General features: G+C 39.2%; 2 protein-coding genes across 2 annotated transcripts in view; one reads left to right on the top strand and one right to left on the bottom strand.

The window, feature by feature from the left end:
• ntrk2a (neurotrophic tyrosine kinase, receptor, type 2a) overlaps positions 1-4,310 on the bottom strand; it is a 74,242-nt gene extending 69,932 nt beyond the window's left edge. The window contains exons 1-3 of the mRNA XM_061071856.1: positions 4,054-4,310; positions 1,448-1,522; positions 197-268 (exon numbers count right to left, since the gene is read on the bottom strand). Of these exons, the coding sequence (XP_060927839.1) occupies positions 197-268; positions 1,448-1,522; positions 4,054-4,310 (404 nt within the window). The remainder of the gene's footprint in view (positions 1-196; positions 269-1,447; positions 1,523-4,053) is intronic.
• Positions 4,311-9,098: 4,788 nt separating this feature from the next.
• On the top strand, positions 9,099-23,044 carry LOC133002036 (solute carrier family 28 member 3-like). The gene is made up of 17 exons (XM_061071770.1): positions 9,099-9,170; positions 9,646-9,731; positions 9,889-9,980; positions 13,899-14,088; positions 15,084-15,228; positions 15,331-15,444; positions 15,958-16,035; positions 16,409-16,489; positions 16,730-16,810; positions 17,410-17,535; positions 17,965-18,095; positions 18,423-18,591; positions 18,714-18,911; positions 19,318-19,399; positions 19,723-19,821; positions 20,296-20,410; positions 22,472-23,044. The coding sequence occupies exons 1-17, from the start codon at positions 9,102-9,104 to the stop codon at positions 22,587-22,589; spliced, it is 1,974 nt and encodes a 657-aa protein (XP_060927753.1). The 5' UTR covers positions 9,099-9,101; the 3' UTR covers positions 22,590-23,044.
• Positions 23,045-25,014: the final 1,970 nt, after the last annotated feature.

A 25,014-nucleotide genomic window follows, 5' to 3' on the forward strand; every position in this document is an offset into this window, starting at 1 on the left:
TTATTCATTCACAAAGAGTAATGCAATACATTTATGAATTCAAAACAGGTAAAGGATTTAAAAGATAAGTGCATTTTAATAATTTGAAACAAATGACTCCCGAAGAGAGATAAATAATGGCTGCACAGCTGTTACATCAATAGAAAACACGGGGTATTCTATATATTATGAAAGCATGGGATGTGTTTTTACTTACAGGTACTGCAACTTGATGTTGTTTTGGAAAGCCAGCTTCGATACATATGTGAGCTTGCTGTTGGTCACCGTTCTGAAAATTTTTTGTATAACAGTCTCATCAACATCTTCCTAAACGATAGTTTGCAATAAAATACAACAGCAAGACATAAATTCAGATCAGCTCCATGACGTCTGAAGAAAACAATTTTTTTCTAATAAGTCATCCTTGAGGAGGATATAACAGAAAAAAGGGATTTTTTTCAATACCTGGCAACCAAATTATGTCATTAATAAAACATGAACAGATTATTTATGAATATTACTCACAACTTATAAATGTTTTATGAGGCTCTTCTTTTTAGAAGGTGTGATCCATTTGATTTAAATTACAAAAGCAAAAACAGAGGACTGAAATTAGTTTTTTTCTCAAGAACAATTTACACTGTTATCTTGTAGATATATTTTTCACAAATGTCTCCATATAGGGAACCGTTTCATGAATAAGTCAGGTGCCTTTATCGTCACTGTATACTCTACCTCACTCAGCACAGTTCGGCCAGGGGCTCAGAGGCGAGGCTGGGAGATCACCTCAGTTTAAGTCAGTTTAATCAATGTTCTGTGACAGATTGATCAGGTCTGAGAGGACTTGGACTGAGCAAGGATTTTCATTTCGCTGTTTAAAAAGGTGACACGTAACTAACGATCACTGTAAAATTATTCAAACTGTGAAATACTGGTATCATGTTTTACAAAATACGCAGAGTGTAACTGTGTGTTAAGTGTTTCTTGGAAGACAGTTGTCCTCATCCTGCCTGTATTTGGAGTTTTCTCCACACTGGATCAAGCTGCAGTTAAAAAGCGCAGACACTTGCAGTGTGTAACGTGCTTTGTGCTAATCTGTCCAGAAAATGGGATATTGGCTGGGAAATTAGGTGGTGCCCACTTAACAGATTATTGCGTTGGAAGAAAATGCTGCGGACGGTTCTTTTTTCTTTTTTTTAATTGAGAAATAAAATGAGACAGAGAAGCTGCAGAGATAAACACAATGGGATTTTAAAGTAGCAGAAAAAGACCATGTAAAAAGTAAGGAGGGAGAGCGATTAGTAAAAGAAGAGTAAATCAATATGCCTCATATATGTTAGTACTGTTATTACTATTGTTATTAACTGCCAATTTGACATGCGGCCTGGAGGAGCCATGGGATCGAACCGCCGACCCCCTCCTGTGTATTCAGCGTTTTCCTCTGTAATAAAAGCCAGTGGAGACTCACAGGTTCCTGAGATTCTTGTAGTAGTGCAGGTCTTTGTCGTTGATGGAGGAGAAGCTGCTCTGGTTGGCGATGTAACTGTCAGGAGATACAAGTGTGTGTGTCACAAGACTCATTTGTTAACCCGAGGACAAGCACAAACAGAAACATTTCAACAAGACAAAGGGACATAATTAGGCCATGTAATTAGCATTCAGCATTAAAAAATGAACTGCTGAAGGGCTGCGGCTGATATCTGTGGCACAGGAGGAGCAGGCTGTCAGGCTTCTTCTCTTCTCCTGCAGCTTCACCTCAGCAAGGCACTTGACCTGTCGGGTTTAAGGACCAACGGGAGATATGCGTCCAGCCACTCCCTCTTGTGCATGAGTATTACTGTGTGAGCGGGTTCTGAAATACAATGCGTGTACTTCTCAGATGTGGAATCAGATATCTGAACATTTTGGGACTAAACAATTCCTCAAGAGTGAACTGGGAACAAGCTTCAGAAGGAACATACTGTAACAGTCACTGCAGAGCTCTTTGTCCTGCAGCCACCTTTGTGTTTGGGTAAATCACAGGATCATTAAATACAACTTCTCATGTGGTGACAAAAACTAGTCTAATTAGATCCATTGATTCCCCAAGATCGTTAAGGGGCCACTGATAATCACTTCAAATTCCATCTGATACAACGTGTTTGTCCTCTCAAATATATAATTTTTACCACAATAATCACATTCTAGTCAATGGAAGTCAATAGATTGAGAAGTGTGCGTTAAAAAGACGACATCTAACAACGAGAGCTATTTCCAACAGGGGCTGTCCTGCTGGCCTCGGAGTCTAAGACGCTGTACCACACCAAAGACCATGTAATCGCAACATCTCCATTTTAAATCCGTCCTTTGTTGCACATCAGCTCGGCTCTATCTGCCTGCTTCATTTCCTGCCAGGTCTCTGCTGTCACTGTCAAATAATACCTGGAAAAAATATGTATATATTTTTAAAAAGTAATAAAATGTGATACTGTGCCTTTCAATAATTAAAGAAGCTGACCCAGAATGTCAGCAGCTTCAACGCCGACAAATCATAGCCATCCTTTGAAAAATAGCATTTACAACTTGGTATGAAAAAAATTGACTTCTGCTAGAAAAGGCCTGACAATAATGAGCCACTTAAAATTACAAACACAAGACCATGCTCACACTTTATATCCATTTATGTTTCATTAGATTTGATTACCTCTTTCTGCATGTTTTGTCTCAGCGAACAGGGAAGAGTTAAGTTTACTACACCCACAAACGTCCATCAGTTTATACATGATCCCCTGTGTACAATAAATCTGTACTTTAAAACGATAAATAACACATTTTCTGACGTTTTAATAGGTGAAATGTTTTCTTGTCGATCTTAAGGCTCCATAAAACAACTCCCTGGGCTGTTTCCCCTGTGTCGGTATCTTTCAAACAGCCAACACCCATTCAAATCTCACCAAGTCATCAGCCGAAAAAGAAATATCATCCTTTGCGATTTAGTCTGTCATGCAGACGGATCCTGTTAAATCAGGATGTCCAACCAATTAACACACAGAACTAGGAGATTATAACATATCTCACCCCTTTTTTTGACAAGGTCGTTTGGAATTAGACGTGCCCCTGTCCTCAGTAATTTGTCTGTTTACATTAGACGAGCAGTTGAGTGAATGGATGCTCCTTCCTCACCAGACTGCTGGCTGCATGGCTCATTTAAAAAAAAAAAACTGCTTCCAAGGCTCATCCAAGGCCGACGGATGAAGACTGTTTATCTCTGACAAAAGTCATTATCAACAAGGCCGTTTATCTTTGCCAAGAATCAGACTGCTGCAGCTGTTAAATGCTCTAATCCCCCCCGTTTAATTGCTCACAGATATAGGAAACACTTGTTTCAATTCATTTCCACATTTGAAATGTGAGTGAAAAGGCTGGGCTAGTGAGGGGTGATAGGCTGCTGTACATTTCCAAAGCACAGTTGTTGTGTCATCTTTGATCATCTCCCTCACACAGCAGCCAAGTAAAGGACAGTCCAGTCTTCAGATAGACTACAAGCCAAACAACTCTACTAGAAAAATCTCCTCTCTATCGATTCCTCTCTGCTCTTCTGTGCTTCATTTGAATATACTAATACAAAGCCATCTTGGGGAAGTGTCTGTGCTAATATTTGGACAGTGTGAGTGCGAGATCCATCCACATCCACACAGACACGTGCACGCACACCATGCACGCACAGATACACACACACACACTGCGTTTTGTCTCGTTTGTCATGATAAAGTGATTTCAGTGTCCTTTGCAGTTTGGTGTTGAGATGTGTCTCATGTGATTATGGCTGTTGTGTAATGTTAGGCTGAACATTAGCCGTGCAGCTGTGCAGAATAGATCAATGTGTGGATTTATATGTAATGCATGCATTAGATGAAGATGTAATGTAAAGAGGAATAGGAGCGGGTCCTTGCGCACCGTGTGTGCCACATCCTCCGGCCGGAGGAAGGGTGATGGATGACGTTCCTTTATTTGTAAAGTGCCACCTTAATGAAACTGTATGTGAGGACCATCTATCTCCATCTGAGTGGATGTGATGCCCGTGGAGACACTCACATGTCGGTGATGTTCTCCATCTCCGCCTCGCTCTGCAGGACCGGGAAGGCGTTGATGCCTCGCTCCGGATCCACGCAGGAGATCCTGGTGCTGCTGCAGGAGCAGGAGGACGGGCATGCCTCCGCGGACATCCACGGGTCCCCCGAGCCCACCGCCAACTCCACCGCCGCGACCCACCACCACAGGAGCCGCCAGGACCCGGGCCCCCTCCTCCCCGGCGCGGAGAGAGCCCCGCTCCCGGGTCTCAACAAGCTCATCGTCGGGTGCCAACTTCAGCAATTACCAAGGCTCGCTGGAACAGCCCGGTACGGCACGGCACGGCCCGGCCCGCACGTTGGCAGGGAATCAGCCCCCCACCTGGTTCAACCCAAAATCAGCCAAGGAGGAGGAGGTGGCGAAGCGTGAAAATCCGATGCTGAGGTGGGAGCAGGGGGCGCAGATTAGAAAACCATCGTCCGCGACCAAGGATGACAGAGGAGGCGGAGAGGAAGGTGTGAAACAGGGGGAAGAGGAGAGAGGGTCCTCCTGGTTCCTCCTGGGTCCTCCTGGGTCCTCCTGGTTCCTCCTGGTTCCTTCTGGTCCCTGCGTGAATCCTCCACAGTGAAATCACACTGAAACACTGTTTGCCAGGGAGGCTCTCTCTCTCTCTCTCTCTCTCTCTCTCTCTCTCTCTCTCTCTCTCTCTCTCTCTCTCTCTCTCTCTCTCTCTCTCTCTCTCTCTCTCTCTCTCTCTCTCTCTCCCTCTCTCAGCTGTCACGCACTGGCCGCTGCGTCCTCGCCACACTGTCCTCTGTGTGTGGATGGTGCTCGGCTGCTGGTGGTGGTGGATGGAGGGTATGGGAGCAGAGGATGACAAGGATCGTGATGCCTCATGGATGGCTCTCAGGGAAATGATGATGCTCCCTGCACTGCTTTCACGCAGGGAGGTCTGGGTGGGGGCGGGGGGGGGGGGGGGGGGGGTGCATAGATGTGCACAGGTGCTTAGGACTTGGCTGCACGACGCTGCACGTCCTATAACCTTAACCTAACCCCCACAACCTAGACAAGTCCCCATAATGTAACAGATTTAGGTCCCCACAACATAAGAAATACCTGGATCACACACACACAACTTTGTACTTCTGTCTTAGTATGACCCTAATTTGCATAACGTAATCCCTATAGCTCCTTGCCCAAACCTCAAATCTTATAACCCTAACCCCATAGGAACCCTTTCGTTTGTTTTCTCCTCTCTTTTTTAATTCCACACCCTAACCCCCCGGCTCTGTCTACTCAGCTTAACCCTAACCTACCACGTTTGAATGCATCGTCCCCTAAACTAGTCCTTATCCTAAAAGCAAGTCGTAGCCCTTTAACTTGCGTTTAACCCTTTGTAAAAGTGAGGACAGGCCAAAATGTCCACACTTCACAATATGTCCTCACTCTGTCCACACACCCACCGGTTTGTGATGATAACTTTATCAGGACGTGCATGCACTGACCTCCATTCACTGTGGACAGCCAATGAAAACCTTACTCTTAACCTTCACCTTGACTTAACCACAATTTATATTTCATCTGTCATTTTAACCAGGACCTCAGAAATGATGAGCTCTACTGGTCCTGACAAGGACAGTGTGAATACTGGAAAACTAAAATACACACACACACAAACACACACACACACACACACTGGTAGCAGACTATATGCATAGATGAGACATAAGGGGGCATTAATTTGCAGGCTCTAATTGTCATAATCATTCTTATCCCCACAATTGCTGTCCTTATATGTGATTATCATTATTGTCTGGTTGTTATGCAAAGTGTTTTCTAAGTAGACCTGTATAGGCCTCCAGTTAATCAATGAAAACAAACCTGTCTGAAGGTAGATAGTGACCTAAGTTTCCAGTCTTATTAATTAAAATAGGAAAATTATAATACATAGTACAAATTATGCAAAGAAAAAGCAGCATGCTGTTTCACACTAAACAACACGTTATAGCATGTAACTGTCTTACAGTTTTGGTTCCAGTGTAAAAGCCCAGGAGGTTGTACAGCAGCACGTGTGTAAGTGAGAGACAGTGAGAGAAAGAGGGAGCAATCACCAATCACCAAGTCTTTAGCTGGTGTGTACTAGAGCAAGCATTGCCATATTAAATCATTAGACTGTATTTCATAATCATACAGGGCTCCCAGCCAGAACTAGACTCGAATCAATAAGCTGTCATCCTTGAATGGACGGCTGCAACCCCGTCGCTCTGCTGCTGTTTTACAGCTCCTGCTGCTGCATGCACGTCTGACACAGGAGCTGATCCGTCTTTAACTGCTGCACAGCGGTTCAGGAATGGAGCTACGTCTCTTCAGTATTTCACCTTATGTGTGAGACAGAGACTGACAGCCTCATCTGCCTATGAGCAGCAACAACCCCAACACACCACATCTGTGAGGAGTCTCCTCTCCTCCTCTCCTCTCCTTTCCCCTCTCCAATGTCCTGTCCCCCATGTGCAGCTCTAATATGACGTTCGCACTGACGCACAGGCAGTGCACTGAATAGAGGAGTGTAATTACGGAGCCCTGTCTGTGTCTGAACCAATCTGGCGGATGCCTCACTAGCTGCCTGTGCCGTACGCATTCTGCACAGAACGGCGTGGGCGTCCCAATTAAAACATCGTCTCATAAGCAGAATATTCCAATTACTCTCTGCGCCTTTTTCTAAATGTGACAGAGGCTGTAACCCTTGTTAAAGGTCTTGGTCGTTTTAAACATGTAATCACCCCCTTGAACCATCTGTCATCGTTAGACAAAGCGCCATTCGTAACATTTTATATCCAACACTGTGAGCAAATTATAGCGTGCCATTTTTAGCTTCTGGTTTGATGTTTTAATTGCAAAACACAACTAACAATTTTGCAATGATTTATAATTTACAGACAATGGAAGTCCCTTAAGAAACAGTGAACAAAGTTCTTTTTGAACTGACATATACTTCTGCGTCCTTTGTTGATTATCATGTGCGTACATCTGGAGTTAGACGAGTTGGTGTCATGTCTTGATGACTTACAAACATAAATGCGTGGACTCAAAAAATCACAGCATCACACACTTTCCTGAAGTTGGTCTGCAGATCCTTGATTTTAAAAGAATGTTTTGATTATATTTAAAATGTGTTTATTCGAATGGGTCATTTTCTAATTTGTTTCTTTGGCTAAAACACTGATCACTAATCAAGTCTGACATGTTCTATCACAATTATGTATATTTATGGTCACTTTAACCTCATGGCGGTACATAGTCACCTGTTGTGTCATCACTATAGGGCTGCAACAACTGCAGTCTATGATCAACCTCTCCAATGGTGGGTTTAGGTATTATGGTTATGTTCTCAAAACCAAAAGTGACACCTGACCTACAGTCCCAATCCAAAAGATTTTAAATTGATGGTGATTTTAAGAACAGTGAAATTGCTTCAGTTGTATTGACAAATATAAGATACAATATACAAATATTTGAATATTGATTGATTCATGGGTTTTTGCTTTTTTTCAATTTCAGCAATACATCATAATCATCTGTAATCATTGGTGCATCATATTCAATCACCTGTTATTACATCACAATCACCTAGTATTACATCAACGTCAACTGTTGATGCTTAATGGTCAGTTATTAAATCATAATGTTATTGCAGTATTCACTAATAGTCGGATTCTTCTTATATTGCATTAAAATAACCTGTTATTACATCATAACGACCTGTTGTTGCATCACAATAACCTGTTATTACATTACTATCAACTATTACTACATCACAATTGTCTGTTATTACATCACAATTACTGGTTATTACACCACAATCACCTGTTAATTCATCAAAATCACCTGTTATTACATCACATTAACATGTTATTACATTATAATAACCTGTTGTTACGTCATAATAACAACCTGTTATAACATCATAATCACCTGTTTTTACATAACTGTCACCAGCTTTTAAATCACAATCACCTGATATTACATCATAGTCAACTATTACTTCATCATAATCAACTTTTATTAGATCTTAATTATGTGTTATTGCATCATATTCACCTGTTGTTAAATCACAATCAACCATTACTTCACCATAATCAACTGTTATCACATCACAATGATCTATTATTGCATTTCATTCCACTGTTGTCCTCACAGTCACCTGCTGGTCAGTGCATCTCCATCACCTGCTCTGACCTCTTCATACCGTCCATATACACTATGGTCTTGAGAAATTATACAATACTGCTCTCTAGTGGCTGCTGGGATATTTCAAGAAATACGAGTCTGCAGTGTCAAGTTGCACAGGCTGCATCCACGTAGAAACAACACAATGATCCTTCATCACAGATAGTATATGAGCACTGCAGGGATTTTTCATGGCACATATTTGTTCATGGCACAGTTGGAAAGGTTAAAGTCAGTTAAGTCAAATAGAATATGAATAATAGTTGAATTTCATTTAGCTCTTTCAGTTCCTGGGGCTTGGTATGTTGCACGCTGGCTCACTCTCATACTGGACACTTGAGCTGAACAGAGCTATTGTTGATGTTATCTGTAGCACCAGTGGAGCGGGTACAGGGAGCAATGAGAGAGGTCATGTGATGCTGATTGGTATTTGGCCAGATTTTTTAAGAATTTCTGTTCCGTTTATTCCTGTTTTCAACCGAAAATCCCTGACTGATACTATACATATATGTGTGTGTGTGTGTGTGTGTGTGTGTGTGTGTGTGTGTGTGTGTGTGTGTGTGTGTGTGTGTGTGTGTGTCCGTGCTACCACAGGAGTCCTCATGAAAGCTGAAGCCCGGTCTGGAAAACATAATTTCTGAGTAAAGAGTAAATGTGAACTGTCGTCAGGTTGATAAGGGCTTAGGCTTCGCTTAGTCTGTCCACAATGACTTGATGTCAATGCAAAGCCCTGAGAAGGATACCTGTGCGTGTGACAGAGTCAGAGAGGGAGGGACAATGGGAGGGGAGAAGAACAGTACAGGTGTGGAAAAAAGTCACCCAGTGTCAAACAAAGCAGTAAGAGGATGGAGCTGAATATAATAGAGGAGACATGTCAGAAAAGAGGAATCAACAACACGGCCTTTAAGTCAGAGGTAGGCAGAACTTTTGAGCCCACACTTATCTCTAAAGTTATTCTTGATTAATAACATTTAAAAGAATTGGAATGTTTGAGAGCTCCTGCAGTCTGTTTCAATAGTATCCTATAGGTAATCTAGTATCTCTTTGTTTCTATGTTTACTTTAACTCCAACTCCTCTGGCTTTTTACTGAATCAGACCATTAGCTTGCCTCACCAAGAACATTCAAAGTTTATACTAGGAGATTCAAATGAATGACAAAGTTTTGAGGACCAAGTTTCAGACGCGTATTCAAACAGCTGCACGGTGTTTTTTGCCAGTTGGACTGTAGCTAAGTAAATAATAGTCAATAAACATATGTTATTTGTCTAATGTCTATTAGTTCTCACCCTTAAGACATGTGTGTGGTTGTTTGTGCGTGTGTGTGTGCGTGTGCGTGTGCATGTGTGTGTGTGTGTGTGTGTGTGTGTGTGTTTATGTGTGTGATAAAGGAGCAGGATCAGATATACATTGACGTGAACAGTGATGCGGAGACTGCAGAAGATGTACAGAAAATGTCTGAAGAACGGGAAAAAAGGTTGTGTTCTTTCCTTTTTGTTTGTTTTTTCTCAAACACACAAACATTCAGTATCTCTTCATGTCAGATTCCCTCTGTGTCTCTTCCCTTTGATCTTACATTTATGTCCTTTTTGCCTTATCTACCTCCTTATCTTTCTTTTTTTATGTGTGCTCAGCTTGCTGGAGAAGAAAATGGAGGCAGTCCAGGGCTATTTGGCAGAACACAGAGACCAGATCCACCTGTTTATACGCCTGGTGTTAGCAGCAGGTTAATTATCTTTGTTAGCTTCTGTTAAACTGTAACTGAAGACACTAAATGGGTGTTGGGTCACTGTCTGTGGGTCTCTGCATGCTAACAGTGTGTTTTACAAGAGGCCCAAAATCCAACTGAAACTTAGTTCTTACGGTTGAAACATAAGAGAGTCCCTCATCATTACTCTATATTTTCTTTGTTTGATACTTTTTGATTTCCAACCATATATAAACAACGCAAGTATATTGAAAAAAATTATCAGTCTTCCTTTAAGACGTTGACGCTTCATGACGCTAGTAAAGGGCTGTTCAATTTTCTGTTGCAAACTAGTTGTGCTGGTTTGAGTGGACTGACATCCTAAAAGATCTGTGCTTCGGAGCATGCGTGTGTTTGTTTGTGTGTTTGTGTGTGTGTGTTTGTGTGTGTGTGTGTGTGTGTGTGTGCAGGTACTACTCAGGTTAAGGAACCAGGTTACACAGACATTTTATGGAAACTTGTCCTCTGTTTTGTACAAAAAGCTTGCCCGTATAATGAAAGTAATTTTAAGACAAAGACATGTTTCAAGTTACAATTTAGGCAGGTAGTGGATATGGTTACGTTTCCAGGAAATGAATGTACACTGAAATCAAGAAAGTTTTTTACATACTTTCAAATTAATTAAGTTTGCTCAACCTAAAGCTAACAATTGATAACTTTAATGTTATTCAGTTGTGTGTTAGACTTTACTTGAATATTTACATGTTCTGCTACTTATGACCTCAAGTACCAGTAATAACCTCTTTGACCCTTTAGCATTTAACCAAAGCGGACGTTCATGTTTTTTCTTCAGTAATATTTTAAAAGGAATGAATGAAAAACTCATTCTAAGTTTGTGAATAAATACACATTAGGATTTAGTTGAAAAGGATCTATTGGCAGAAATTTAGAGTAGAATAATCCTAGTGATGTTTTCATCCAAAATTGTACGAATTATTGTTTTCTTTACCCTAGAATGGGCACTTTATATTTAAATACGTTATATCTACAGCAGGAGCGGGTCCTCTCTACGAAGGCTGCCATGTTTTTACAGTAGCACAAACTAAACAGGTTTTTAACCTTTTGAGTTTTTATGACAACTGAAGGCTACCATAGGTTCTCTTTCACATTTGGAAGGGGTGGGTGAGGTCAGGTATATTCAGCTGCAACATGCAACTTCACCACTAGATGTCACTAAATTCTACACACTGAACCTTTAAGACAAGAAAACAAAACATAAAAATGAACTGAAATGAAGGAATGGAAATGTGAAAACTGTCTGTTTTATGTTTCAAAGGGCGTCAGTCTTCATGGATTCAAGTGAACGTGTTTGTTTTAAATGCAACACATTTAAAAGGCTCTTGAAGCCATTTGTACAACAAAGCAGCATTGAAACGTATCAAATTAAATTTTCTCAAATATTTGAGTTATTCCATTTTCACCTACTTTAAAACAAATGCTATATGCTTATTCTGCCACTGTGTTTTTTTATTTTAAATCATCAGTTACTTTGGTTATTAAAACAAAGTTTAACCAATTTAGGCAGGTAGTGGATATGGTTACGTTTCCAGGAAATGAATGTACACTGAAATCAAGAAAGTTTTTAACATACTTTCAAATTAATTAAGTTTGCTCAACCTAAAGCTAACAATTGATAACTTTAATGTTATTCAGTTTTGTGTTAGACTTTACTTGAATATTTACATGTTCTGCTACTTATGACCTCAAGTACCAGTAATAACCTCTTTGACCCTTTAGCATTTAACCAAAGCGGACGTTCATGTTTTTTCTTCAGTAATATTTTAAAAGGAATGAATGAAAAACTCATTCTAAGTTTGTGAATAAATACACATTAGGATTTAGTTGAAAAGGATCTATTGGCAGAAATTTAGAGTAGAATAATCCTAGTGATGTTTTCATCCAAAATTGTACGAATTATTGTTTTCTTTACCCTAGAATGGGCACTTTATATTTAAATACGTTATATCTACAGCAGGAGCGGGTCCTCTCTACGAAGGCTGCCATGTTTTTATAGTAGCACAAACTAAACAGGTTTTTAACCTTTTGAGTTTTTATGACAACTGAAGGCTACCATAGGTTCTCTTTCACATTTGGAAGGGGTGGGTGAGGTCAGGTATATTCAGCTGCAACATGCAACTTCACCACTAGATGTCACTAAATTCTACACACTGAACCTTTAAGACAAGAAAACAAAACATAAAAATGAACTGAAATGAAGGAATGGAAATGTGAAAACTGTCTGTTTTATGTTTCAAAGGGCGTCAGTCTTCATGGATTCAAGTGAACGTGTTTGTTTTAAATGCAACACATTTAAAAGGCTCTTGAAGCCATTTGTACAACAAAGCAGCATTGAAACGTATCAAATTAAATTTTCTCAAATATTTGAGTTATTCCATTTTCACCTACTTTAAAACAAATGCTATATGCTTATTCTGCCACTGTGTTTTTTTATTTTAAATCATCAGTTACTTTGGTTATTAAAACAAAGTTTAACCAATTTAGGCAGGTAGTGGATATGGTTACGTTTCCAGGAAATGAATGTACACTGAAATCAAGAAAGTTTTTAACATACTTTCAAATTAATTAAGTTTGCTCAACCTAAAGCTAACAATTGATAACTTTAATGTTATTCAGTTTTGTGTTAGACTTTACTTGAATATTTACATGTTCTGCTACTTATGACCTCAAGTACCAGTAATAACCTCTTTGACCCTTTAGCATTTAACCAAAGCGGACGTTCATGTTTTTTCTTCAGTAATATTTTAAAAGGAATGAATGAAAAACTCATTCTAAGTTTGTGAATAAATACACATTAGGATTTAGTTGAAAAGGATCTATTGGCAGAAATTTAGAGTAGAATAATCCTAGTGATGTTTTCATCCAAAATTGTACGAATTATTGTTTTCTTTACCCTAGAATGGGCACTTTATATTTAAATACGTTATATCTACAGCAGGAGCGGGTCCTCTCTACGAAGGCTGCCATGTTTTTATAGTAGCACAAACTAAACAGGTTTTTAACCTTTTGAGTTTTTATGACAACTGAAGGCTACCATAGGTTCTCTTTCACATTTGGAAGGGGTGGGTGAGGTCAGGTATATTCAGCTGCAACATGCAACTTCACCACTAGATGTCACTAAATTCTACACACTGAACCTTTAAGACAAGAAAACAAAACATAAAAATGAACTGAAATGAAGGAATGGAAATGTGAAAACTGTCTGTTTTATGTTTCAAAGGGCGTCAGTCTTCATGGATTCAAGTGAACGTGTTTGTTTTAAATGCAACACATTTAAAAGGCTCTTGAAGCCATTTGTACAACAAAGCAGCATTGAAACGTATCAAATTAAATTTTCTCAAATATTTGAGTTATTCCATTTTCACCTACTTTAAAACAAATGCTATATGCTTATTCTGCCACTGTGTTTTTTTATTTTAAATCATCAGTTACTTTGGTTATTAAAACAAAGTTTAACCAACAACTAAATCATGATTCATTGTTATATCTGCGGTATATAGAATACTGAAAATTGGTACCCCATTTTACCAGCTGCAACATTAAAGTGATGTATACAAGAATACAACATTCACAATGATCCACAAATGTTACAAACTTTGTTCTGAAATGTAATGATGTGTTTTTGCATGAGAACTTTACTTATATTTTGATTCTAATGAATTTTTAAAAGATTGTATTACTTATTACTTGTCGATGAATGAGTCAGGTCAGTTGTGCATTAGATCTCTGTGGCAGGTCACTTATATTAAATCTAAAATTCAGAGAGGATGATACAACACAGCACGTACATGAGGAGATTAGAATAATTTGAATTAAATAGGTTTAAAATGTTGTCAGCACTGTGGGACATATTTTACATTAGTTCTCAATTTATTTCAGGATTTGTTGGCATGGTGATAGCGGCATGTGTTCTGAACTTCAACCGGGCAGTCGGGCTTCTGGTCCTCTCCTTGGTAACCGCGTTCTTTCTGGTCTGGGATTGGACGATGAAACGCTATGGCGACCGGGTGTGGGAGCAGCTCTGTCCTATCAGAGACCTTCTAAGTAGGAACTGGTTCTGGATCAGATGGTGAGAAAAAATAAATTCTGTTCCAGCTTTCCTACTCTGGTGTGATGACTGACAGATACTGTTCTTTTTTCATATCGTTCATTAGTTGGTTAGTCTGTTCGCTAGTTAGGTAAGTGAGAAGGCAAATGAAGAACTTTGTCTTCTGTCCGACAAAAACAAAATCATCTCCATGGGAGTTTCTCCACCTGAAAAACAGCTCATCGCAGACCTCCATTACTTTTCAAACCATCACTGAAGAACAGAATCAGTTAATTAGTTGTGTCCTGCAAGGTTACATTTGTGTGTGAAGAGGAAGTAATTTCAGAGGAAGAAACCAGTCTGGGTTAATAAGTGTCAAACTAACTAGTAACAATTCAAGGTATCAGAGTAGAATAAAGAATATAGGCCTGATCATTTATTACCACGTGTAGATTTGTCTTTTAATGTAAAAATAAACTATATTCATTAAGTGGTAATAATAGAGAATGAATATTATTGGGGTATAAGACTCAAACTGATTGTAACTGATACACAATAATTTCAACAAACAGTACAATATGTTACTAACATGTGTACTAATAAGAAATGGGGAATAAGTGTACTTCAATATCAAGAGTTACTATCCTAATTTGTGTGGTGTCCTGAGACACACAAGTTAAAAACAACCAGGTTGGTCATATGAAGGTTGTCAGTCTGCATTGTTCTGTTTACAACTTGTGTCTCCTTCCTCTTCAGTTAATACATGACTAAACATGTTATTAAAAAGCTGAAGGGGCTACTAATAATAAAAAAAGATGCTAAAGGTCCTTCCTATAAACTGTCTAATCATTTTCTCAGCAAAGTACCAGTTCAGTATTTAAAAACATTTTCTTACAGAAGAGAGGGTTTAGGTATTTTTGTCATCCTTTGAATTCCTTATAACGTTCTTCTTACTGATAGATCGCTTATGTTACAAAGGTACAAACATGTCATCATCTGTTCATCTCTGTCCTCTTTCTCTCTCCCTCTCTCTCCAGGTGTATATATATGTTAGTACTGGTGGCGGTTGTGTGTTGGCTTGCACTGGACACAGCCCAGCGGGGCACCAGACAGCTTATGTCTTTCTTTGGTTTGCTGCTCTTCATCTTCTTAATCGCACTCTTCTCAAAACATCCATTCAGAGTAAGGGACACGAAAGGAAGCTTAAACGTGCACACACACACACAAACACACACACAAGTTCCAACATATTAATTTATAATGTATTGTACATGTGTGTTGAAGTGGTCTCCGCAAACTTTGCTCTCTGGGATTGGACTACAGTTTGTCGCCGGTCTGCTGACTCTCAGGACCACATTTGGATTGCAGGCACTGGAATGGCTTGGAAAACAAGCTGAAGTATGTGAAAATACACACACACACACACACACACACACACACACACACACACACACACACACACAGAAGGTCTGAAAGGTTCTAGATATAAATTTTTCAGTCAACCAGGGCCTTTGGAGTTTGTACGTTCTCCCTTTGTTGTTGTGGCTCCAGCCTCCTCCCACAGTCCAAAGATGTGCACACAAGGTTAGACTCTAAATTGGCCATAGGTGTGAGGGTTAGACTGAAGGGTTGATTGTCTCTATATGTTGGTCCTGTAAAGGGATTGGCAGCTGCTTCCAGCTCCCCCTCACAAACCTTAAAGGATAACTGGGATGTATGTATGGACGTATGGATGTAAGGATTTGTCTTGTTTCCTTTGTTAAAATTCAAGATTCATAACTCAACATTCTTGCTGCAGCTTCACTTAAATTTTAAAGTATAAGTGATGGAAGATTTGCATCTTCTGTGAACAATCAATTGTTTCTAACGTTTCTGTTCTATTACTGACAATTCTAAATATTCTCCACACAGACTTTTATGGCCTTCACAGATGTTGGGTCTCAATTTGTGTTTGGCGACAGTTACAAAGACCACTTCTTTGCCTTTCAGGTATGACACACTCCTACATGATGCTTGTGAATGAGGCGACAGTAAAATATAAGCAACAAGAAAAACACATGTTGATATCAGTACCATGTCATGACAGAGTATTTGGAATGTGTTTTTGAGCATGTAAACAGGCCGTTTCTCCCGTACCTCAAGTTGCAATAGTAGTAATCAAAATAATGAAAATGTAATTATGATGATCCACTGTAATAAAGTGAAAAAGAAGAACCAAATTGTTAGAATTAAATATATTGGAATGTCTAAGTCTTAATCTGTATGTCATAATTTGCCTATAATTCCTAAATATTTCTTAAAATTGTACATAGAGATAATGATGAGGGTAATGGTGATGATATGGATCATGGACTCTCTCCAGGTGATGCCTATCGTGGTGTTTATAAGCTCTATGATCTCAATCCTCTACTCTATCGGCTTCATGCAGTGGCTCATTTGCAAGGTAAGGAAAGTGAATAGTGCAAGGGTGGAGAGAAACATCTCAAGTCAGATCAGTTACTTTAAATAATTTATCTTTAAATCCTCATTCAAAATAAGCAATACAGTTTCAGGAATCAAAGATAAATGATGATTAGAAATTGGAGCATAATGAAACAATTATTGATTTTTAATTAGAATACTTTAAATCCACAGTTCTATTATTTTCCTTTGACGTTCTTTGCCATATCGATTTTTCCCCCAGCTAGGATTTATAATGCAAGTCGTCATGGGAACATCTCCAACAGAATCAATGGCTGCAGCAGGAAATATATTCTTGGGACAGGTAACAACAGTTTATACAATAAACAAAAGCAAAAAACCCAGGATTTTTTCCCAGATCTTTATTCAAGAACTTGGTCATTCAGTTTGAGAACAGGATGTATTGATTCCATGTTCAGATTTTGTAATGCTCTCACTCGATATCATTCGCTTGCATTCAAATATACCCTGCCTGTGCTTGGATTTGCTGCGCTGCAGCTCCACATCGTCTCCTTGTGCTCACACTGCTTCTGTGCACACGTGAAACTTCTGCTCCCAGATTTCTCCTCTGTTCTCAGATTTTTTTCTTTGGTTCTTGGATTTAAAAACTCCCCAATCAATAGAATGCCAGGTATGGTGTTGACAAATGAAATCCATTTGGCTTTGCTCTGGGTGTGTTAGCTTTATGTCTTTTGAGTGGGAGCACGTGGTTTTAATTCAATAAAAAAATCTGAACTTGAAAGCAATAAGTCCTCCCCTTAAACTGAAAGACCACACTCTTGAATAAAGATAGGAAAAAGAATCATGCTAACAAACAAACATTCAATGATATATTTATTTTATATTAATTAATACAACTCCAATCCATAAATATCAAATGAATCCTGCCTCTATCTCTTCCAGACAGAGACACCCCTCCTGATTAAACCTTACCTCAGTGAGCTCACTCTCTCCGAGATGCACGCTGTGATGACGGGAGGTTTTGCCAGCATCTCCGGTAGCATCTTAGGAGCCTTTATCTCCTTCGGGGTGAGGAATATGAGTATGGAATCTGTAGATGGATGAGGTGATGACAATTGCACTGAGATTGTCAGAGTTAGGTCAATATTTAAAAGAATATGTTGTATATAATTTATTCATCAAGATTCTAAATATCTTAAAATGAAAGGCCATTGATAAAATGACCCTAAGGGGAAAGCCAGGGATACCCAAATTCCAGTGAATAATAAATGGGATTATATAAGTGAAAATAATTTTATATATGATTCCTGTTAAAAATATAGCCTGACAATTTTATATTCCAGGTCCAAAGACATAAGGGAATCATTTAGTTTCAGGTTTAAGACATAATAGACACAGACAAAAACAAAATAATAGTTTACAAAGGCCAAATCTCTGTCAGGAAGTGAAAGATTGAATTCTGAATGTATGTAATCCTGTATGTGCTTCTCTTTTGAGATTGAGGCATCACACTTGTTGACAGCATCACTGATGTCCGCTCCAGCCTCGCTCGCCATTGCCAAGACGTTCTGGCCTGAAACAGAGAAGACAGCTGCTATCAGTGACCATGACCTCAAACTGAAAAAAGGGTAGGAGATGCCAGGGAGACGCAGACTTAAAAAAAAATCAAAAGGACTGACTGACTCTGAAACACAACATTCTAGCAAAGGCAGGACTTACTATTTAAAATTGTTAGGTGCAGGGACCAACTACAAATCTAGTCTTACCTAAATTGAGCAGATGTCAATTCATCAGGGACAGAAGAAACTTTCACACTGACCTTAGCTGAACTACTTTAAAACTGAGGCGCAGACTCCAATTTCTCAAATGTCGTCAGCCCAACACTACCAGTACGCTGCCGACACTGTACTGTTAGAGGATTGAGGGTCATTTAACTTTTTCATGTGTCTCCTCAGAGAGAGTAAGAACGTGTTGGAGGCGGCCTCCCAAGGTGCAGGTTGTGCTGTTAGTGTCGTGGCCAGCATTGTGGTCAACGTCATTTCCTTCATGGCACTACTCGCCTTTTTGAACGCCATCCTCTCCTGGCTGGGCGGGATGTTTGATTGTCCGCAGCTCAGCTTTGCGGTGAAGGCCCTGACCACACACAGACACACCCCCCATTAACATCATGCTGTGTTTATAAAGTTGAGCATCGACTCACCTGTCAACTCACGCCCGCCTTTTATCTCTTTGTGTCCCATCTTTAGCTTATCTGCTCTTATGTGTTCATGCCTCTCTCGTTCATGATGGGCGTCTCCTGGGAGGACAGTTTCATTGTCGCGGAGCTGCTCGGCATAAAGACTTTCCTCAACGAGTTTGTGGCCTATCAGAACTTGTCAGAGTTAATCAAGAGGCGGAAGGCAGGAGGGCCAGAATATGTGAATGACGTGAAGCAGTATATTTCTGTAAGTCTCACTCATCTTGCGAAATATTCGTACTTTCTGATTATCTTTGTCGTCGGGAGATTATTCGGGTCAAACACGTTCTGAAAAATGTCCGGTGTAACTAACTCTTACATTTGCGTTGTCACATACACCCCCACAGGAAAAATGTCTGCTCTTCAGACAATGTTCGAAAGCAGCTTTTTTGCATATACAGTACATACATGCAGTTTTTATCCGTCAATTACATTAGAAAAAATTTAAAGAAAAAGAGAACTGAACACTTTTCATGTTTTAGTGGAGAGATCTGAAATGTGTATGGCAGGGAATGAATGTCCGCTTTAACATGTTTAACAGCTACATATGACACAGCCTGCTTAGATATTATGTATTATATAACAATTTCCATGAATAATGTTTCCTTATCTAGGTCCACTCTGAAACCATCGCAACCTACGCTTTGTGTGGATTTTCCAACTTTGCCTCACTGGGGATGGCGATTGGAGGGATGTGTGAGTGATGCCTCTGAGCCATTAGCAAGACTAGTTCTCAACACCAGACTCAAAGGTCACGAATTTCCTGGTGAATGTAACATGTTGTGAAATATAATCAAATTAAATTCTTAAGTAATTTAATTCAACATTTTACTGATTGTCAGTAATTATGTAGATGCAAAGAGTCGGGTGGCCCTGAAACACACCTTTTACAGTAGCCGCCACCAGAGCATTAACGCTGTAAGATATAGTGTCTAGTTTAACAGCTTATAGTCACCCTGTTACATTTCTGTAGCTGTAAAAGTCTAGTTTGTGTATTATGGATTTTTAACATTTTCCAGCGGCTCTCGCTCCTGATCGACGGTCTGACATCTCCTCCTGTGGCCTCAGAGCTCTCATTGCAGGCAGTGTCTCCTGTTTGATGACAGCTTGTATTGCAGGTGACTTGCTGGGCCTGATCTGTTATCTACTGCATCCATGTATTGATACTGTCTGCTGTTAGAAAATCACACACCGTCACTATAGCCAATTTATAACAATTGTTTTTCATATGTAGAGGTACATTTAATTCATCCCATGGAATTATGTTGATACCATTACAGACCTTAGTATAAGGAGGATGACAATGCATTTTGCATCTCTTGAATATCATTTTGTGTTTCTTTCTGAAGATAAAGCAGAGTAGAGATGCAGATTAACATTTTAACTGTTTTGAACAGAGACTCTGGCCCAACAGGACTATTTAGAATCCATCTTTGCATTGAACTTGCACTATAGTTAAATATGACCTTATTAGGTCCATATTACCTAATATATTCCCTTTGGTAAGTTCATTTAAGAAGAAAGTCAGAGATACACAATCTAAAACCTCTCACTTTATTTGTGTGATGACATAGCACTGCGTGTTTTTTTAGGTATCTTGTACATCCCTGATGTCCAGTGTCCCCAGTTCCTGAGCACCGAGTTCAGCAATGCCAATGTGACCAGTAGCACGCAACTGGTCACCTGCTGCACACTGCTGTATAACAGGTGTGTGTGTGTGTGTGTGTGTGTGTGTGTGTGTGTGTGTGTGTGTGTGTGTGTGTGTGTGTGTGTGTGTGTGTGTGTGTGTGTGTGTGTGTGTGTGTGTGTGTGTGTGTGTGTGTGTGTGTGTGTGTGTGGTGCAGGTGTTTCACATATTGTGGGGACCTAAATCTGTTTGACTTTACAGGGACTCGTCGTCCTTATGGGGACAACAAACCCAAGTCCCCTTAATGTTAAAAAGTTTTTTTAAAGGTGTAGACATGCTTTAGGGTTGGGTTTAGTTTAAGTTATATTTTGGTTTGGTTATGTTTAGTTTAATGTTAAGGTGAGGGTTAGATTGAGGTTAAGGTTTAGGTTACGCTTAGGATAAGGAAAATGATAAGGATAAGGAAAATGATAAGGATAAGAATTACGATTATGATTACGATTACGATTACGATTACGATTACGATTACGATTACGATTACGATTACGATTACGATTATGGTTAGGGTTAGTAATAACTTTGGTTAGAGTGAGAGTAAGTCTACAAGACATTAATGTAAATCACTGTAATGTCCCCTGAAGTCATGGAGACCTGACTTATTTATTTGTGTGTGAAAGATTGACAGAGAAAGAGTGTGCACTGGTCAACAATCGTGTGTTTCAGTGTGTGAATGCTTTTCTTGTGCACACCTGAGTGGTGTGAATGCTTTTCTTGTGCACACCTGAGTGTGTGTGCGTGTGTGTGTGTGTTTGTGTGTGTGTGTTTGTGTGTGAGAGAGAGAGAGCTCTCCCAGCAGGGGAGAAAGATCATATATATAACAGTATTACTGTATCAAATTGATGTTTGCATCTGTGTGCATTTGCATTGTGCTAATACCTTTGGAATAACTGATTCAAAGTTTACATTTTTTTGCTCTCATGCTTCCTATTTACTCCCAGCATGTTCTTTTTGATAAGGCACCATTTATACACAGTTTATAGGCTGTATATATATTGACCCTTGCTTTATAGATAGGTCGTAATTAGGAAAGACTTTGACACTTGCTCCCCAGTGAAGTGTTAAACCACTTGTATTGTGGTGAAGAGCTGAAGGACATCTTGACCAAAATCTAAAACTATTCATTTACATTTATAACGACAAACATAACGCATGGTTTACTATTAAGATTAGTAATCTTACTGAATCATAATCTATAAATAATCAATTATTGTCACACTAACAATATAGGGAGAGTCGTCACATATCAAAAGAAATTATGTTATCTTGTTTCTAGATTTCTGCTTTATTAAGATTCACACACTCACACACTCACACACTCACACATCAAAAGCTAAAATTTTGCATAAGCTTATCAATTTCTGTATCAGGATAAGTCTGCAGTTTTTGACATTCATATTATTTGATTAGTATTGTTATTTTTTTGGGATTTCCCTCAACGTGGTCAAATTAGAACCTAGGACCCTAACCCGAATAAATCAAAGAACAAAGAAGATGAGAAAAGTGTTGTGACGAGTCAGGTCTCGTGAGGGACCCCAGAGCAGAGGCAACACAGAGAGCCAAAAAGGGTGGTGCGTTCAAGGGTGTTGCGTTCAAGGGTGTTTATTATAATGGGATAAGGCAGAATGACGGGACGCCTGATAGCTCCGAGAGATCTTCAGCGGGGAGGGTAGCAGGAGGGTCCACGGGAAAAGTCCTGGTGATCAGAGGGAAAGAACACGGGGGTTACGAGACTAGAGGTATCAGGCGGAAACAGACAGAGGGGCCGAGAACGAAAAACTACCACGGTAGTGACACGGACGAACTGGCGATGACTCGGCGCACAGCCAGGGTAGATAAAGCCAGTGGATGATGAGTGCAGGTGCGCTCTCTGGTGAGCCTCCGTCGAGTCATCTAATGAGATGAGCTGCACCTGTGGGGAAAAGGAGAGAGGAGAGGAGAGGGGGAGAGGGGGAAGGGCACTGGAGCCACAGAGGAACTGTGACAAGTGTCTTAGATTTTAAACAACCAACAAAACAAGTCTTTCATAGCCTATAACTGATCTATAAATATTTGTGTGTGTGCCTGTGTGTGTGTGTTTGCAGTGTGACGGTGCTTGAGCCATGGAACGTGACGGCCGGAGAAGGATTCAGTCAGAGCAGCCTGTTAGGCTGCTGTACACTCACACCCCCGACACACTTCAACTGCAGCTCTGTGTTTTGAATCACTGTCGACAAAAACACACAAACCTGTGGTAGAAACATGTGCTGCTTGTTTTTTAGGTAAACTGTACAGTTGAAAATGTTCCTTTGAGATACTTGCACTTTACTTGAGTGTTTCCACATTCTGCCCTTTTATGTTTCTGCCACTGTAGTTCTGAAGATGATAAAACACTATGATATTTTTTAGATAATTTATGTTACTTTGCAAATTCAGATGAACAAAAGGCCTGTAAAATGTCATCAACAAATACGATAGATTATTGTAGATTGACTTGATTTAATTTACAGCAGTCGGCTCACAACCCACCCAGCAGTTTTTATAGCAATTAAATCAATTCCATCTTTACTAATTGTAAAATTAAAGTGACAGTTCAATGCATGGATTTTTGTAAATAAATTTCTGGATTTCTTACTGTACTGTGATATTGCAGCTTAATAAAAAAGCTTAATAACTTATCTTAAATCGTTGGAGGTTCTTCCTCCGCCACTGCTTTTATTGACCACCCTTCTAACATTATGTGGAACAAAAGCTTTGCTGGACTCATTTCACCAAATATCTGTAACTATGATAAACAGAAAAACTGAAAGCTTCACTTTTCCTTGCCTTCTCCTCGAGTATCACAGAAACTAGCAGATGCAGTGTGTTACTTGGCCACTGGATGTCAGTTTTACCCAAAACATGCTATAGCCTTGATGCTTCTTCAGGCCTTCATGGGGCAGGTCAATCATTCTGGGTGGTAGGTGGTTCATGAATACTAACAGAAAGTTCAGGCTCTGATTTCCTGCTGAACAAAGTTAGGCCATCGAGCTGTGCACTTTCAACATCTGCATGTGTGAGATGACAGCGCAGTCACAGAGAAGGCAAATGACAGTCTGTTCATTAAATCCACCACAAGCAAAAGGTCAGATGGCTCCCTTCTCGGTGGGCAGGAAGTGTGTTCATATGTGTGAAATTCACACACCCACACAGAGGGAACATTAGACTCACCCATCAGACGCTGTCACAGAGGGCATTTTTAGGTTCCGTGTTACCATGTGTTCCCCTCTTTTAAAAAAAGAAATCGAATATGTTGAGCTAATTTTCTAGTTCTTCAGCATCGTAAAGAAAAAGCATGTCCTGAAAACATGTCGACTGAAAGTTGTTATTTGAGTGTCTTTCTGTGTAAGATAAGAAAGACAACGGTTAAATTGTTTGGACTTACAACAATCTTCAGGATTTAGTATCTTTTTAGGTTTTTAAGCTTTTTTTTTTTTTTTTTTTTATATTTTTATTAGGAGGTATGGCACAGTAGAACAGGAATCAATGTCAAATTTCAAATTTACATTGGGTATCACAAAATCTCAGTACGACAATTAACAATATATAGAGATATTGACACCATAAAAACACTGTGCATCTCGATGGGTTAATAGTAAGATATACAGTCTTCCTCCTAAGATGTTTTTCTTATTTTATGGACCACATGAACGTGGTCATGCGAACAATACATTACACAACTAGGTTTTTAAGCTTTTATGTAATTTTAGTAAAATTATGGTCAGTCTATTTGGTACATCAATCCAATTTGCCCCGCACATCAAATTCTTATTCTCATACTCCATTGAAATTGATATATATTTACAGTCTAGTCAGATTTATTTATTAAGCACATTAAAGTGTTAAACCAAAGTGCTTTACAATCATGGCAAAGGAAGGTATTGCAAAATAAAATAAAAAATGTGCCTTTTGTAATGTTTTTACTCTTGAATATCTTTCCTAATGAATCTGTAATGTGCATACTGGAAAAATGTAAACTTGTATATTTTCCCTATTAAATAAACTAATTAAGAATGATATAGATATAATATAAATAAAAGAAAAATTGGTTCAATCTGGTTGGACATTGGATGCCTATCTATATTAAATATTTACCTCAGTCTAAAATTTGCCTTTGACGAGACAAAATTAAAAAAAATAATAATAACAATAAATAAAATGATCTAAATACAATTTGTGCAATAATAATAATAATTAGCATTGTTATAATATAATAATAATTATTAATAATTAATATTATTATTGCAGTATTTTTTCACAAAAATATAAAGTTGATCATAAGGGTTTACGGTCAAGCACTAGTTGGATAATTATTGTGAAATTATATCTACTCACACACACAGACAGACACACAAACACATAAATATATATATATATATATAAAGAGGAGAAAAAACAAAGATGGGATATGAGGAGGGAGAGTGGGACGGATGGAAAACAGAAACACAGAGAAGAAGTGGATGAGTGTCAGGAGGCTGAGACCGGTGGATATTGGATTGTCATGTAGCACCACTCCAACAGAAGAAGAGGGAGATGAAGAGGAGGACAGAGAAACTGAGTGATGGAGATGAAGTTGTCATCCACCAGCACTCCAGAGAGCACACAAAGA

Source organism: Limanda limanda, chromosome 5, assembly GCF_963576545.1.
Source record: "Limanda limanda chromosome 5, fLimLim1.1, whole genome shotgun sequence".
In the NCBI taxonomy this organism is placed as follows: domain Eukaryota; kingdom Metazoa; phylum Chordata; class Actinopteri; order Pleuronectiformes; family Pleuronectidae; genus Limanda; species Limanda limanda.